Raw genomic sequence first — 17876 nt, forward strand, 5'->3', positions numbered from 1 at the left:
AGAGCGGGTGCGCAGGCGCAGGCGCGACAAGTCCATTGGTCCTGGGCAGCGGACCGCTTGCCCGCGTGAGGACACCTACAGAGGTGGCAGGGCCATGTTGCGCCTCGCGGCCAAGCTGGTGGCGTTCTTCTGGAGGAGGGCGGACGGCTCCGAGGGGGAGGAGGCCGGGCAGCCGGGGCCCGAGCTCGCGGAAGGTGCCTGGGGGTAGGGCCCGGGGCTCTACCCGGGTGCCCCGGGGTGTTGCTCGAGCCGCCGGAGCCTGAGGCCAAACAGAATGCAGGGCTGTTCGGAAGTGGGAGGAGGGGGACGGGAGCCGGAGGTCGTGAGGTCGTGGTCCCGGGGTCCCTGATGGAGTTTCCGGCCGCGAGCCGCTGTGCATCGTGAGCGCGCTCTGAGAGATGCTGCCGCCTATCGTTCGCTCTTTGAGGTCAAAGCGAAGGTGTGGCCGTAGCTGAGCAAGGCCTCGTGTGGACTAGGATTTAGGGCGTTGGTCTTCCTTTGGGTTTGCGCCGCCTCCGGATCCTTCTTGTTTCCGCTTTGAAGTGTTAAGCGCGGCGGGCTTTCTCGTTTCTGTCGTCGCTGCCACTTGCGGTTGCGTGTTTGGAAAGCTCTGCAAAGGGCAGCCCGAGCTGTCCCAGGTTGTCCTTTCGCAGTTCCGCCTGAGCTGTCGCAGTTGTCCTTTCGCAGTCCTGTGTTGCCCTGCCTTTCCTCTCGAGAAGGCCTTTGAGGCTCTCTTGGTCCGGTCTGGACTGTGTTGGGACTCTGGTGCCTGGTGACCTTGAGCTGACTGGACCCAGGGTGCTGATTGTGCAGTCGCTCTCTTTGTCCTCTGAAGACGTGACGTGCTCCTGAGAAGGGCCCGAAGCCGCAGCCGGCGCGTTAGGAGTTGAGGGCAGCGCGCTGCGAACCGTATGTACGCAGACCTGCTGACGCCCGCATCGCCGTCTATAACCTGGAGCCAGTCCCTTCAATCAGCCCGGGCCTGCCGGTTAAATCCGGGCTGGGAACCTCGACTGGAGCTCCCGCGCCGGGCTTGCTGGCGGTGGTGGGGAGGCGCGCCGCGTGCACGGGCGTGTGCCCTGTCTCTGGGCCAGACTTCACCCCAAGCCCGGAATCTCCTGGAGCACCTCGTTTGGGGAGGGGACACAGAATCTGCTGACGCCCTTGCCGGCGGGATTGGAGAGGCGGGAGGGTGGTAATCCCAGCACGGGGCGATGGCTCTCCAGACGCCAGCGTAGGACAGTGGTGCTTTATAACCTGCGCCGGCCGCTCAGAAATCTGTGCACTGGACCGCTCGCCGCCGCCACCCAGACAGCTGTCTTGGGTGGAGACTGTAACTGCCTCCACTTTACAATTGGGAAGAGGCCCAGCACGGTTAACGGGGAAGGACCTAGCCCAGAGATAAAGTGGCAGCAGGAGAGCTGGGATTCAGACCCCGGTGGCGTGGCTCTCGAGTCTGAGCTCCCCGCACTGAGTCTGCTGCCTGTGACACCCCTCAGAGGAACCTGGGCAGTCTGCCTCGAAAACCCTGCTTTCTGAAGCCTACCCCTCCCCCCCCCCTACTGCAGAGGGTTCCAAACTTCCTGGATGCGCCTGTCCTCCACCTTTCTCTGGTGCGGCTTAATTATAGGGTGGGCTTGCTTTACTCATGGGCCTTGTAACGTCTTTGTTTATGCATCTCAGGTGACGCCAAGCTGAAAACCGTCCAGGGTGTGGTGACAAGGTACTGCGGCGATTATGGCATGATTGATGATTTGATCTACTTCTCCAGTGAGGCTGTGACTAGCAAAGTGCTTCTGAATGTTGGACAGGAAGTTATTGCACTTGTGCAAGAAGATAAAGTGTCGAGTGGACTGAAAGCAATTAGGGTAAGGCCTGAGTTGTTTGTGAAGTCTCTCTTCACCATGGGGCTTTATGTTTCCATCCTTTTTTTTTTTTTTTTTTTCAATTAAAAAAATTTTTCATGTTTATTTATTTTTGAGACAGAGACAGAGCGCAAGGGGGGAGGGGCAGAGAGAGGGAGACAGATTCCGAAGCAGGCTTCAGCTCTGAGCTTCCACACAGAGCCTGACACAGGGCTCTAACCCGCGAACAATCATGACCTGAGCCAAAGTCAGATGCTTAATCAACTGAGCCACCCAGGTGCCCATCCATCCTTCTGTTTAGTTAACCTCTTACAACGTGGGAGAGACAGGGAGTGGAATGTACCTTCTTGGGGCTGCTTTTGTTTTTATAATGATTTCTGCCTTAAAAAACCAATGGTGGTCATCATATGTTTTTCAGACTACAGAAATTTGTAATTTAGGAAGTAAAGCTCGTTGGTAATTTTATGCTGTGGAAAAGAACACTTAACATTTCTATTTCTTTTTTTAATGCTTATTTATTTTGAGAGAGCGTGCACGCGCATGCACAAGTGAGGGAGGGGCAGAAAGAAAGAGAGAATGAATCCCAGGTGGGCTCTGCACCATTATTAGTGCAGAGCCAGATTCAGGGCTCAATCCCACAAACCGTGAGATCGTGACCTGAGCCGAAGTCAGACGCCCAACCGACTGAGCCACCCAGGCGCCCCAGCAACATGAGTATTTCTTATAGTCTTTTAAAAATTTGTTAAAAATGTTAATCATTAGGGTGCCTGGCTGGCTCGGTCAGTGGAGAGTGCAACTCTTTTTGTTGTTGTTGTTGTTACTTTCTATAATTTACATATTTTTTATAATGTACATCCAAGTTAGCACGTGATTTCAGGAGTAGATTCCTTAAGCCCCTTACCTATTTAGCCCACCCCCCCACAACCCCTCCAGCAACCTCTGTTTGTTCTCTGTATTTGAGTCTCTTATGTTTTGTTTTTATATTTTTGCTTCCCTTCCCTTATGTTCATCTGTTTTGTATCTTAAAGTCTTCATACGAGTGAAGTCACATGATACTTGTCTTCCTCTGACTAATTTCGCTTAGCATAATATCCTCTGGTTCCATCCTTGTAGTTACAAATGGCAAGATTTCGTTCTTTTTTATTGCCAGTACTCCATTGTATATATATACCACATCTTCTTTATCCGTTCATCCATCAATGGACATTTGGGCTCTTTCCACACTTTGGCTATTGTTGATAGTGGTGCTATAAACATTGGGGTGCATCTGCCCCTTCAAAACAGCATCCCTGGATCCCTTTGGTAAATACCTAGTAGTGTAATTGCTGGGTCATAGGGTAGTTCTATTTTTAATTTTTTGAGAACCTCCATGCTGTTTTCCAGAGTGGCTGCACCAGTTTGCATTCCCACCAGCAGCGCAAAAGAGATCTCTTTCTCCGCATCCTCCCGGACATCTGTTGTTGCCTGAGTTGTTAATGTTAGCCATTCTCAGGTGTGAGGTGGTATCTCATTGTGGTTTTGATTTGTATTTCCCTGATGATGAGTGATGTTGAGCATTTTTTTCATGAGTCGGTTGGCCATCTGGATGTCTTTGGAGAAGTGTCTATGTCTTTTGCCCATTTCATCACTGGATTAGTTGTTTTTTGGGTGTTGGGTTTGATAAGTTCTTTATAGGTTTTGGATACTAACCCTTTATCTGATATGTCATTTGCACATATCTTTTCCCATTCCAGTGGTTGCCTTTTAGTTTTGCTGATTGTTTCCTTCTCTGTGCAGAAGCTTTTATTTTGATGAGGTCCCAATAGTTCATTTTTGCTTTGGTTTCCCTTGCCTCTGGAGACGTGTTGAGTAAGAAGTTGCTGCGGTCAACGTCAAAGAGGTTTTTGCCCGCTTTCTCCTTGAGGATTTTGATGGCTTTCTGTCTTACATTGAGGTCTTTCATCCATTTTGAGTTTATTTTTGTGTCTGGTGTAAGAAAGTGGTCCAGCTTCATTTTTCTGCCTGTCGCTGTCCTGTTTTCCCAGCACTATTTGCTGAAGAGACTGTCTTTATTTCATTGGATATTCTTTCCTGCTTTGTCAAAGATTAGGTGGTCACATGTTTCTGGGTCCATTTCTGGGTTCTCTATTCTGTTCCATTGATCTGAGTATCTGTTTTTGTGCCAGTACCATACTGTCTTGATGATTACAGCTTTGTAGTATAGCTTGAAGTCTGGGATTGTGATGCCTCCTGCTTTGGTTTTCTTTTTCAAGATTGCTTTGGCTAATTGGGGTCTTTTGTGGTTCCATACAAATTTAGGATTGTTTGTTCTAGTTCTGTGAGGAATATGTTATTTTGATATGTAGATTGTTTTGGGTAGTGTTGACATTTTAACTATATTTGTTCTTCCTATGCAGGAGCTTGGAATATTTTTCCATTTTTTGTGTCTTTTTCAATTTCTTTCATAAGTTTTCTATAGTTTTCAGTGTGTAGATTTTTCACTTCTTTGGTTGGATTTATTCTTAGGTATTTTATGGGTTTTAGTACAATTATAAATGGGATCAGTTCCTTGATTTGTCTTTCTATTGCTTCATTATTGGTGTATAGGAATGCAACTGATTTTTTGTGCATTGATTTTATATTTTGTGACTTTGCTGAATTCGTTGATTACTTCTAGCAGTTTATTGGTGGAATTTTTTGGGTTTTCCATATAGAGTATTATGTCATCTGTGAAGAGTGAAAGTCTGACCCCCTCCTGGCCAATTTGGATGCCTTTTATTTCTTTGTGTTGTCTGATTGCTGAGGCTAAGGCTTCCAATACTATGTTGAATAACAGTGGCGGGAGTGGACATCCCTGTCTTGTTTCTGACCTTAGGGGGAAAGCTCTCAGTTTTTCTCCATTGAGAATATTAGCAGTGGGTCTTTCATATATGGCTTTTATGATCTTGAGGTATGATCTTTCTGTTCTTACTTTCTTGAGAGTTTTTACCAAGAAAGGATGCTGTATTTTGTCGAATGCTTTCTCTGCATCTGTTGAGAGTATCATGTGGTTCTTGTCCTTTCTTTTATTGATGTGATGAACCAGCCCTGCATCCCAGGTATAAATCCCACTTGATCCTAGTGAATAATTTTTTTAATGTATTATTTGATCCAGTTGGCTAGTATTTTGTTGAGGATTTTTGCATCCATGTTCATCAGGGAAATTGGTCTATGGTTCTCCTTTTTTAGGTGTCCTTTTAGGGAATCAAGGTAATGCTGGCTTCATAGAAAGAGTTTGAAAGTTTTCCTTCCGTTTCTGTTTCTTGCAACAGCTTCAAGAGAATAGGTGTTAACTCTTCTTTAAATGTTTGGTAGAATTCCCCTGGAAAGGCATCTGGCCCTGGACCCTTGTTTTTTGGGACATTTTTTATTACTAATTCAATTTCTTTACTGGTTGTGGGTCTGTTCAAATTTTCTATTTCTTCCTGTTTCAGTGGTTTATATGTTTCTAGGAATTTGTCCATTTCTTCCAGATTGCCTATTTTGTTGGCATAAAATTCTTCGTAATATTCTCTTACTTTGTATTTCTGCCATGTTGATGTGATCTCTCCTCTTTCGTTCTTGATTTTATTTATTTGGGTCCTTTTCCTTTCTGATCAAACTGGCTAGTGGTTTATCAATTTTGTTGATTCTTTCAAAGAACCAGCTTCTGGTTTCGTTGATCTGTTCTACTGGTTTTGTTTTGTTTTGTTTTGTTGTTGTTTTGGGTTTTTTTTTGGTTTAGATAGCATTGATTTCTGCTCTGACCTTTATTATTTCCTGTCTTCTGCTGGTTTGGGGTTTTATTTGCTGTTCTTTTTCCAGCTCTTTTTTTTTTTAATGTGTTTTTTATTTTTTATTTATTTTTGGAGGAGAGAGAGAGACACAGAGCATGAGCAGAGGAGTAGCAGAGAGAGAGGGAGACACAGAGTCCGAAGCAGGCTCCAGGCTCTAAGCTGTCAGCACAGAGCCTGATGTGGGGCTCGAACTCACTAACTGTGAGATCATGACCTGAGCCAAAGTCGGACGCTTAACCGGCTGAGCTACCCAGGCACCCCTTTTTCCAGCTCTTTAAGACGTAAGGTTAGGTTGTGTATCTGACCTACCTTCCTTCCTTAGGAAGGCCTGGATTGCTATATACTTCCCTCATATGACCACCTTTGCTGCATCCTGGAGGTTTGGGGCTGTGGTGTTATCGTTTTCATTGGTTTCTATGTACTTTTTAATTTCCTCTTTAACTTTTTGGTTAGCCCATTCATTCTTTAGCAGGATGGTCTTTAGTCTCCAAGTATTTATCTTTCTACATTTTTTCTTGTGGTTGATTTTGAGTTTCATAGCATTGTGGTCTGAAAATATGCATGGTATGATTTTGATCTTTTTGTACTTGTTGAGGGCTGATTTGTGTCCCAGTATGTGATCTATTTTGGAGAACGTTCCATGTGCACTGGAGAAGAATGTGTATTCTGCTGCTTTAGGATGAAATGTTCTAAATAAATCTGTTAAGTCCATCTGGTCAGTGTATCATTTAAAGTCATTGTTTCATTGTTGATTTTCTGTTTAGATGATCTATACATTGCGGTAAGTGGGGTGTTGAAGTACCTGAGAGTGCAACTCTTGATCTCAGAGTTGTGGGTTTGAAAATGTCCTACATTGGGTGTAGAGATTACTTAAAAATAAAATTTTTTTAAAAAAAGAATCATTGGACCCCTTTTTCTAAATACAAGAGAACAAATCTACACCTGTATTTATTTACTTTCCAGTTATTTTAAATTCTCAAGGGGTACAGCATCCCATGGATTCTGTGCCCAGTGGCTTTACAGGAAGGTTGCTTCAGAATTTGGCAAGAACCATGCCGCTGATTCCATGAGCATGAGCATAACTTTTCACCAGATTACTCTATCTGGTTTTGTTTGATTTGCCACCAGGAGTCACTGTATTGTTCTTTGCCTTGTACATGTAAGCATATCTCTTGCCTAAGTAGAAATCAGTTTCATCTGGAGCATAAACACCTTCACTTTTAAGAAGAGCTTTTTAAGAAGTGCTCTCTCTGGTTCCAGAGACCAAGCTGCAGCCAGCAAAAATGACTTTGGACCACAGCTTTCCAGACGTATTTGTCACTTTCAGAGTCCTGTTCCCAGCAGACCTGCACAGGCTCCACGATGGTGGAAAGAGTAGACCCTTTGTTATCCAGTTAGCAAATATAAGTGGATTCTTTCGTTCATTTTTTTCCATTTAAAAATGGTATTTTTGTGCTATAATGTTTAGAAGTGGAATTGTTAAGTCAAAGGATATACACACCCAACATTTCAGTGGTTATCAGATTATCATCCAGTAATATACAAATTAATTTATACTCACAGGAGCAGAATGAGAGACTGCTTGTTATTCAGAGTTGTCAAGGATGTGTATATTATCAGTCTCTGAAATCTTTGCCACTCTAATAATAAGTGAAAAGTGACCTCATAAATTTACCTTGAATTTAAGCCTTAAAGCAGATTAATTTTTTACATTTTTCCCATGAGTTATTTTTATGTTCTTTATCCCTTTTTTGTTGGGTTCAGCTTTTTTAAATTAAAGTTTCTATATGGGGAAATTAGAGTTTTCTTTTTGGTAAGAGTTTTATTGAGATGTAATTAATATTGTACAGTTCACCCATTTAAAGTGTACAATTCGGTGTTTTAATAGATTCAGAGAGTTTTGCAACTGTTGCCACAATCTGCCATAAGCTTTTAAAACAGGAACTTTTTCTCTGGGCAGAATTTTCTGCATAGCTTCTTTTTCAGGCATGATCTCACCTCATCAGCCTGTCCAGTCTTCATTTCTCCCACTCCCCATGGAGTGGCTTGCTCCACTTGGCTTGCTGTACCTTTAGCAGAGACACTACTAGGATTCAAGTGTCATTTGCATTTTTATTTAATTTTTTAAACTTTAATTCCCATCACCTATTTCACCTATCCCCCCCACCACCCACCTCCCACCTGGTAACCATCAGTTTTTTTGGTATAGTTATGAGTCTTCTATTTTGGTTTGTCTCTCCTTTTTTCCCCCTTAGCTCATTTGTTTTGTGTTTTAAATTCTGCATATGAGTGAAATCATATTGTATGTCTTTTCCTAGGTGACTTCTTTTATTTACCGTTATGCCGTATCTTTACCCATGTTGTTGCGAATGACAAGATTTCATTTTTTAATGGCTGAGTAAATTTTCGCTGTATATATTTACTACATCTTTACATGTTCATCGGTCAGTGGACACTTGAGCTCCTTCCATGTTTTGGCTCTTGTAGCTAATGCTGCTATAAAGCTGGGGGATGCGTGTATCCCTTTAAATTAGGGTATTTGTGTTTTGGGGGTAAATACCCAGTAGTGTGATTCCTGGATCATGGGGTAATTCTGTTTTTAACTTTTCGAGGAACCTTCACACTGTCTTCTACGGTGGCTGCACCAGTTTCCATTCCGACCAACAATGCAAGAAGGGTTCCCATTTCTCCACAGCCTCGCCAACACCTTTTGTTTCTTGTGCTGTTGATTTTAGCCATTCTGGTAGGTGTGAGGTGGTATCTCATGGTTTTGATTTGTATTTCCCTGACGATGAGTGATGTTGAGCATCTTTTCAAGTGTCTGTTGGCCATCCGGATGTCTTCTCTGGGGAAATGTCTTTTCTTGGTTTCTGTTCTTAGCTCATCAGTAGATTCCTGATTCACTTGAACAATATGCTCACACCTTTGCTTGATTTACCAATGTTAGGTAATATTGACTGATTTCATGAAGGATGTGCAATTTCTTTGCATATTTTTATGTAGGTTTTATTGTGGCAAAATATACATACATTTACCATTTTAATCATCTTTAGGTGTACAGTCCAGTGACATTAAGAACATTCATGTTGTGCACCCATTACCACTATTTTCACACCTTTTTCATCATCCCTAAAACAAGAATTTGCTATTCTACTTCCTGTCTCTGAATTTGACACTTCTAGTATCTAAGTGGAAGCATGTGATTGTTGCCCCTTTGTGTTTGCATTATCAAACTTTGCATAATATTTTCAAGGTTTATCCATGTAACATGTATCAGAATTTCATTACTTTTGATGGTTGGATAATATTCCATTGTGTGTATATACTACACTTTGTACACTCATCTGTTGTATTTTAATTTTATGATATTTATTTATTTTTGAGAGAGACAGAGCATGAGCAGGGGAGGGGCAGAGAGAGAGGGAGACACAGAATCGGAAGCAGGCTCCAGGCTCCGAGCTGTCAGCACAGAGCCCGAAGCGGGGCTCGAACTCCCAGACCGTGAGATCATGACCTGAGCCGAAGTCGGACGCCTAACTGACTGAGCCACCCAGGCGCCCCTGTACACCCACCTGTTGATGAACACTTGGGATGTTTCTACCTTTTGGTTATTCTGAATAGTGCTGCTGTGAACAGGTGTCTTAGAGTCCTTGTTCTCTTTTGGGTATATACCTTGGAGTGGAATTGCAGAGTCATATGGTAACTTTGTGTTTAGCTTTTTGAGGCAACTAAACTTTCCGTAGTAGAGACACCATTTTATATTCCCCCCAGTAATGTACAGGGATTACAGTTACTTTACATTCTTTTGACAGTAGCCATCCTAGTGGATACAAAGTGGTATCTTATTGTGGTTTTGACTTACCTTTCCCTAATAATCATTGATGTTGAACATCTTTTCATATGCTTATTGGCCATTTATCTGTCATCTTTCGAGAAATGTTTATTTAAATCCTTTAACCATATTTTAATTGTCTTGTTTATTTTCTTGTTCAGTTAGAGAAGTTCTTTACAGGGGTTCCTGGGTGGTTCAGTCAGTTAAGCGTCCGACTTTGGTTCAGGTCCTGATCTCATGATTCATGAGTTCAAGCCCCGCATCAGGGTCTGTGCTGACAGCTCAGAGCCTGAAGCCTGTTTCAGATTCTGTGTCTCCCTCTCTCTCTGCCCCTCCTCTGCTCACGCACACGTGCTCTCTCTCTCTCTCTCTTTCAAATACAAAAGCAAAAAAACTAAAAAAAAAAAAAAAAAGAATTTACATATTCTGGATGTTAATCTCTTAACAGATAAGTGATTTACAAAATATTTTTCATATTCTGTGGGTTAGTTTTCCAGTATTTCTTGATAGTATCCTTCAGTACACCGAGGTTTTAAATTTTGGTGAAATCCAATTTATCCTTTTTTTAATTGCCTTTGCTTTTTTTTTTTTTAATGTTTATTTATTTTTGAGAGAGAGAGAGAGAGACAGAGTGTGAGGGGGGAAGGGCAGAGAGAGAGGGAGACACAGAATCTGAAGCAGGCTCCAGGCTCTGAGCTGTCAGCATAAGGGCCCAACGTGGGGCTCGAACTCACAAATTGAGATCATGACCTGAACCGAAGTCAGACACCTAACCAGCTGAGCCACTCAGGTGCCCCTGGTCAACTTTATTTCTAAGTGTTTTACTCTTTTTGATGGTATTGTAAATGGAATTGTTTTCTCTTTTTTAAGTTTATTTTGAGAGAGAGAGAGCACACGTGCATGGGGGAGGGGTGAAGAGAGAGGCAGGGAAAGAGAGAATCCCAAGCAGGCTCTGTGCTGCCAGTGCAGAGCCTGACACGGGGCTCGAACTCAAAACCATGATATCATGACCTGAGCCAAAGTTGGACACTTAACTGACTGAGCCACCCAGGTGCCCCATGGAATTGTTGTCTTAATTTCCTTTTTTGGAATGATCATTGCAAATGCATACAGATACAACTGATTTTTGTAGCCCTTTATCTGTTATGCCATTTGCAAATATCTTTTCTCATTCCATCAGTTGCCTTTTAGTTTTTTTGACTGTTTCCCTTGCAGTGCAGAAGCTTTTTATCTTGATGAGGTCCCAATAGTTCATTTTTGCTTTTAATTCCCTTGCCTTTGGAGAGGTGTTGAGTAAGAAATTGCTGCACTGAGGTCAAAGAGGTTTTTTTCCTGCTTTCTCCTCTGGGGTTTTGATGGTTTCCTGTCTCACATTCAGGTCTTTCATCCATTTGGAGTTTATTTTTGTGAATGATGTAAGAAAGCGGTCTAGTTTCATCCTTTTGCATGCTGCTGTCCAGTTCTCCCACCATTTGCCAAAGAGACTGTCTTTTTTCCATTGGGTACTCTTTCCTGCTTTGTCAAAGATTAGTTGGCCATACATTTGTGGGTCCAGTTCTGGGGTCCCTGTTCTATTCCATTGGTCTATGTGTCTGTTTTTGTGCCAATACCATGCTGTCTTGATGATTACAGCTTTGTAGTAGAGGCTAAGGTCTGAGATTGTGACGCCTCCTGCTTTGGTTTTCTTCTTCGAAATTACTTTGGCTGTTCGGGGTCTTTTGTGGTTCCATACAAATTTTAGGATGGTTTGTTCTAGCTTTGAGAAGAATGCTGGTACAATTTTGATTGGGATTGCATTGAATGTGTAGATTGCTTTGGGTTGCATTGGTATACACCAATAATGAAGCAACAGAAAGAAATAAAGAAACTGATCCCATTCCCAATTGCACCAAGAATCATAAAATACCTAGGAATAAACCTAACCAAAGATGTAAAAGCTCTGTACACTGGAAACTATAGAAAGTTTATGAAGGAAATGAAAGAAGATACAAAGAAATGGAAGAACATTCCGTGCTCATGGATTGGAAGACGAAATATCGTTCAACACTTTTTTTAAACAGAGGTAGCAAAATCCTTGCCTAGTTCCTTATCCTAGGGAGAAAGCTTTTAGTCTTACCATCATTGAGTGTGATGCTAGTTGTGGGTTTTTCACACATGGGCTTTATTATGTTGAGGAAGTCTTACGTTCCTGGTTTGAGTGTTCTCTCGTGAGAGGATTTTGTTTTGTCAAATGCCTACCCAGTGTGAGGTGTATTATATCGACTGGTATGTTGAACTGTCTTTGCATTCTGAATAAACCCGCCTTGATTGTGGTGTGTGACCCTTTTAAAACACTGCCATATTTGGTTTGCTGGTATTTGATGGAGCATTTTTAATACTTACGTCCTGAGAGATACTGGCCTGCAGTTTGCTTTTCTCGTGGTCCTCTTATGGTTTGAATAGTGGTTCGCTTGTCTTACAGGTGGAAGCTGTCTCCGATAAATGGGAAGATGACGGCAAAAACCACAGCAGAGGGCTGTCAGACTCCAGCCCCCGAGTGCTGATTGGCTGTGTGACGTCGCTGATGGAAGGGGCTGGCTACATCAGTCAGACCACGTACTTCTCTCTGGAGAGTGTTTGTGAAGGTACGTCAGATGGGTTTCTACTTAAATTCAAGGTTAGGTTTTGCGGGTTTTTTTTTAATTTTATGACTGAGATTTGAGATGGCTGTACATATTGAAAGGGTCAAATTTGAGCATGCTTTGTTTGTTGAGAGGGTTTTAGACTAGAACGGCTTCACCAGGCACCGGCTCCAAGTGGTGTAGGTGGTATAGACTGCTGTGATTTGTTTTGTGTCATTTGTTGAATGGAGTCACAATCTTCCGGGTAATTGTTCTCTCCACAGAAGTATTGTTCCTGCCGTAAGTCAACAGTGTTGCAGACATATAAGGGGACTGTTGTTCTCACAGTACTTCAAATGGGTTCACACAGGGCTTGGGGATAACTTTGTACCTCTCCACCAGTATGTGTCGGGTTGGTTTTTTTTTTTTTAGCTGAACTCAAATTTTGTTTTTATATCTAAATGAATAATTTGTTAATGCCAGTTTTGAGTTTGACTCAACAACCATTTATTGTGTACCTGCTGTCTCGCAAGGAGAGACAGACCTGTCCGCGTCTTGGAATTGGGCAGGAATTGGAAAAGCTGCCTGGAGGAGGTGCTTCTTGAGCTGAATTCCAGCTGCTCACCCTGCCAGCCCCACATGGAGACATGGAGAAGAGCCGGAATTCTCTCCCACCTTGGCTGCCAGGGAGCCCAGTGCAGGAGGGCAGTTAGGTCAGCCCACCAGGCAGCTTGCTTGTCTGCTTTCCTCGGATGTAAAAGCCGGGACTCTGACCTTTATTGATAACCCTAGGAGTTTCTGGAATGAAATTGTTAGGGGGCTGGGATTTAAAATTTTCTGTTCTGTCAGAGAAACTCTCAGTTCTGGAAAAACTGATCCTACAGTTGCTCAGCTCCAAAGGGAATCCCTAGGTCCCTGTAACTATGCCAATAGGAAGTCACTCCCAGACTGGGACATGGTTCATGCTGCAGCGATTGCTGGAAGGTACAGAAATAGTTCACCACGAGGACTGGCACCTGAGGCATAGGTGGAGGGATTTCCCAGCACAGTCTCCCGTCTTCTTGAGCTGAGAGAGTCCAAATTGTTGATGACCTGCCATAGACAGCAAGAAGAACATTCTTGAAAGAGAAAACACGACATGAAAAAAGGTAACGGGAGTCCGAAGCAGAGGTTGCAGACCTTTTCTGGGTAAGGCCAGGTGGTAGAGCTCGTGGGCCACGTGCTCTCTGCTAGCTCCTCACCTCTGGCTTGGTGCTAGCGTGGACACAGCGGTCAGCAGCGCCCGAGTGGAAAGGTGCAGCTTTATTTACGAGAACAGGAGGCAGGCTGCCATGCGAATGTCTGATCTGGAGGTAAGAAGAGGAAGAATTGGGCTAGGTGTTTTGTTCCCCTAAGGGAGAGTCAATATGCTGTCTCTTTCTTGGCAGCCATTCAGCAGATGTTGGAAGGCCGTCTCCCGACCCACTGCTCGTAGAATCTGTTCTGGTGGGAGGGGGAGTCGACAGTACGGTGTTCTCTGCTCTGCGAGAACTGCGTGAGTGATGTGATGGGACAGGAGGCGGACCGGCTTGGGGTGCCTCTAGGGCACGGGAAGGCTCAGCCTCCCTGAGGGCAGAGCAGACCAAGGGCTCTGTGGGGAGGGTCCAGGTGAAGCACAGATGATGTCCCAAACCTTCCAAGGTAACCTGGGTGAGTCAGTTCAGTTATGTACAGTACCTTGAGCAGAGGAGGACGACAAGATGTGACTGAGGAAGGGGTGTCACTGGGGAGAGGTGGGAACCTGTGAATATTGAACAGTGAAGGTGGGAGGTAGGGTCTCAGGATCGCTGGCTCCCCGAAGTCTCGGACTACAGGGGTAGTGGTGGCCATCAGCCCAGTTTTGTGGATGACATTTCAGATCTAGGCCCAAAAATAACACTCATGGGAATTCTTTTTCATTTTCTTTTTCTTTTTTTTAATATAAACTCTGCCCTCTGTATGGGGCTTGAACTTACAACCTCAAGATCAAGAGTCACATTCTTTACCCATTGAGCCAGCCAGGTGCCCTATTTTCTACTCATAGGAATTCCTAACATCAGTAGTAGGGCTCAAGCCGTTTTACACATGAATATCCATTGAATCCTTAACCGTTTTGGCCAAGGCAGAAAGGGAGTTAAACACTCAGCCTAAAGCAGGCTCTGTCGTTCTCTGTCCTGTAACATTTGAGGCCGGTCACTCGGTTGTGGTGACCGGCCTGTGACTTATGCAATGTGTTTAGCAGCATCCCTGACCTCTGCCCGCTAGATGCAAGTAACTGCCATCCCAACCCCCGGCTATGACACTCCAGAACGTCTGCAGACACGGCTGCCACATGGCCCCTGGGAGACACGATGGCCCTGGGTGGGAATCACTGGCCTAATGGGGTCTAAAGTCTGTACGACGGATCTGCTTCTTTCTTCTTTATTTCCAGGGTAAGCACTGGTCAGCCCAATGGCACCTGCATATCCACATAACCAGTGTGGCCTGAGCTCTCAGCCTGGGTCATTAGTCAGGTTGTTTCTTTACTTTCGCATTAAACTGATTTACGGACCCACTTGTGAGATAAAGAGTGAATCCCTTGGATCCCTTCTGAGATCTTTCACTAGGCCCAAGAACCCAATGCCACACACGTCATACAGGGTGCTGTGCCCTGCGTCAGGGTGCTCTTTAGTGACCAGTGTGCCTCTACAGGGACTGCTCTTCATCTGCAACGTCCCTGAGGTCCTCAGATGTTCTGTCTGAAAACCTCTACCCAATCGCTGGCACCCCTCCTTCCTGGGTCGAAACAGATCTCTGACACCCACCCTCTCCCTTGGCCAGAGTTCTTTATCCTTTGGAACCACACGGTCTCTGATGCCTTTCTGCAACCACCCCACTCTGCCCCTAGGCCTGCCCAGTATGGACTGCCCAGCCTGGCCCTCTGGCTTCTGGTTGGGATTAGCCAGCACCCACCAGTTGGCAGAAGAGAGGGGAGCGAGGCTAGGATCACACTCCCACCTCACGCTGTGACTGTGGCTGTATTCCTCTCCAGTGGCCAGAGCTATAGCCAGGGTGACCAGATAAGTTAGGATCAAGATTGGTACACAGGTGAGCTGTAGAAAAGGGCGTTAAAATTAATTAAAATTAAATCATTTTTGAAATAGTTGCGTATCAATTAACAGATTGATCTTACTATAGTGGTGGACCTTTAAAGTAGCATAATTTGGAAATTGCAAAACCTGAAATTCTTTTTAGAAAAAAAATACTTGGGTCCATTAAAACAGCTTAATATTTATTACTCGGTCATTGCATTCTTGGTACATAATATCTTAGTTTCTCGGTGTTTGTAACACCATGTCACTGGTATTCTAAAAAATAATACGTATTTTTCAGTGTCTTAATTTTATTTTTTTATACAGTGGTCTGGAATCTTCTTCAAAGTGGTATTGTATGGTTGATGAATGTGAAACTGAAACCTTTGATTGGCTCTCCCTGTAGCCCGTAACGTTTTTAATTGAGGAAATACTAGTAAGCTCAGAACAAGTTCTGCTAAATGTAAGATACAAGTCCAGGGTTTTTTCTTTTGAAATGTATAACTATCTCAGGCCAGATGTTTTCACAGGTACTGGTTTTTTGTTTTTTCTTGTTTGCCTTTATGAGTACAAAGGTCTTCAAATATTATCATAAGCTAAAACCTATCAAATAAGTTGTCTCTATGATTTTTTTGAATGCTACACCAAATTTGGATATTGTAAATTCATAGGCCTCACCAATTTCATTCATTCCATCGCAGAATATCCACTTACCCAATAAAAAGTAAAGGGCTTTGGGGTGCCTGGGTGGCTCAGTCGGTTGAGTGTCCAATTCTTGATGTTGGCTCAGGTCATAATCTCATGGTTCGTGAGTTCAAGCCCCGTTTCAGGCTCTGTGCTGCAGTGAGGAGCCTGCTTGGGATTTCTTTTCCTCTCTCTCTTCCCCTTCCCCCCACGTGTGCTTGCTCTGTCTCAAAATAAATAAACTTTTCTTTTTTTAAGTAAAGGGCTTTGTTAGAAGACTCTTTTTTAAAATTTTTTTTTAATGTTTATTTTTGATAGAGAGAGAGCATGAGCTAGGGAGGGGCAGAGAGAGAGGGAGACACAGAATCCGAAGCAGGCTCCAGGCTCCGAGCTGTCAGCACAGAGCCCAACGCAGGGCCCGAACCCACAAACCACGAGATCATGCCTGAGCCGAAGTGGGACGCTCAACCAACTGAGCCACCCAGGTGCCCCTAGAAGACTCTTTTGACACAAGTTGGGATAGTGTTGAATCCAATCATAAGACTTCAGCTTTAATCTGCGTGTGCCATGCAGGCTCCTGGGATCTCATTGTTTCATTTCCTCCGTTGCTTTGGTGCAGATCAGTGTCACTGTCTTCCTGTTTACAAGCTTTATCTCCTTTTTTCTTTTTCTTTCTTTCTTTCTTTCTTTCTTTCTTTCTTTCTTTCTTTCTTTCTTTCTGTCTTTTTCTTTCTTCCATTCATTCTTTCTTTCTCTCTTTCTCTCTCTCTTCCTTTCTTTCTCTCTTCCTTCCTTCCTGCAAGAGAACACGAGCTGGGGGATGGGGGAGAGAATCTTAAGCAGGCTCCACGCTCAGTGCGGAGCCCAGTACAGGGCTCGATCCCACAACCCCAGGACCATGACCTCAGCCAAAATCAAGAGTCGGATGCTCAACCGACTAAGACACCCAGGCCACCTCAAGCTGTATTTTCAATAACTGCAATTTACAAAAGACTTCAAAAGCTGAAAATTTTTGGTTCCACATTTTATTCAGTACTTGGATTAAATATTCCCAACTGATTTTGAACAAAGCGTAACCGAACTTTAGAGGTCTCACTTAAAAAACGAAAAGGAGCACCATCGTAGGTTGGGTTGATTTGCAAAGAGTATCTGCAAAGGTTCAAACATCTGTGAAATTCAATGGTGGAGCAGCAGACACACCAGGGCTCTAGACCCAGCGGTGTTGATTGTTTTGTGAAAATGAGTTTTGTCATAGAAGTTTTATGGTTTGGCTGCCTTTATGTGTCTGTGAATGCATCTAAATCTCAACTGCTACAGCTTGTGTCCCAGCTCATTGGACACCGCGGCACGTGTGGAAGCAAGCGTGACTTTACACACCACGGTTCCAAGTACATTTCTGCCCGGTAGCTTTTTTAACGTGTCAGGATCTTGTTTGTGTGATGGTGCTTTACTACTGTTTTATCAAAACTTGTATTCATGTTGTACTATAGAAACAAATAACGTTACCTCCAGTGTGGAATTTCTAAACTGAATTCACAGTGACATCAGAAATTTTTCCTTCAACAGAGTGATCTTCCACAGTCTTTACTTTGATTCCATAATTCTGATGGGGAAAGAAAATCAAACTGTCACTTGAATTTGCTTCACTGTTTTCGCTTTGAAGTAACTTTTATCCAACTGACACATGGCTCCATTTTTCACGTGTGTCTAAGAGATTTGGAATAAAAATTTAGCAGAATTGTATTAAACAGTTATTTGATAAGTGAAGCCGTGGTTTATCAAACAGCGTATGAACGCGTCTCTACGGTCTGTTAAATTGTGCTTCTGGGACTGTCCTCTTAAAATACCACCTCACGTGGAAGCCGGCGCTCCAGCACGTTTGTCTCTTCTGGCTTCTTACCGCCAGTGCTGCCCCCGTGGCCCTCGTGCTGATCCGTAGATGTCAGCAGATGTTTGGGCTCTAGGTGTTGATCACCAGCTTTCTTGAGAAACAAAGTCAGTTTTAAATTATG

General features: G+C 43.7%; 1 protein-coding gene across 5 annotated transcripts in view; it reads left to right on the plus strand.

The window, feature by feature from the left end:
- Positions 1 to 23: 23 nt before the first annotated feature.
- MOV10L1 (Mov10 like RISC complex RNA helicase 1) overlaps positions 24 to 17876 on the plus strand; it is a 72263-nt gene continuing 54410 nt past the window's right edge. For 2 of the 5 annotated variants that reach the window (XM_042948180.1, XM_042948181.1), the window contains exons 1-3: positions 25 to 194; positions 1684 to 1868; positions 11953 to 12115. In XM_042948180.1, coding sequence (XP_042804114.1) covers positions 95 to 194; positions 1684 to 1868; positions 11953 to 12115 — 448 coding nt within the window. In that variant the 5' untranslated portion in view covers positions 25 to 94. Of the gene's footprint in view, positions 195 to 541; positions 914 to 1683; positions 1869 to 11952; positions 12116 to 17876 lie in introns of those variants that run through there. The other 3 variants (XM_042948184.1, XM_042948182.1, XM_042948183.1) reach the window with 3 other exon arrangements.

This window comes from Panthera leo, chromosome B4 (genome assembly GCF_018350215.1).
Source record: "Panthera leo isolate Ple1 chromosome B4, P.leo_Ple1_pat1.1, whole genome shotgun sequence".
NCBI classification, from domain to species: Eukaryota; Metazoa; Chordata; class Mammalia; order Carnivora; family Felidae; genus Panthera; species Panthera leo.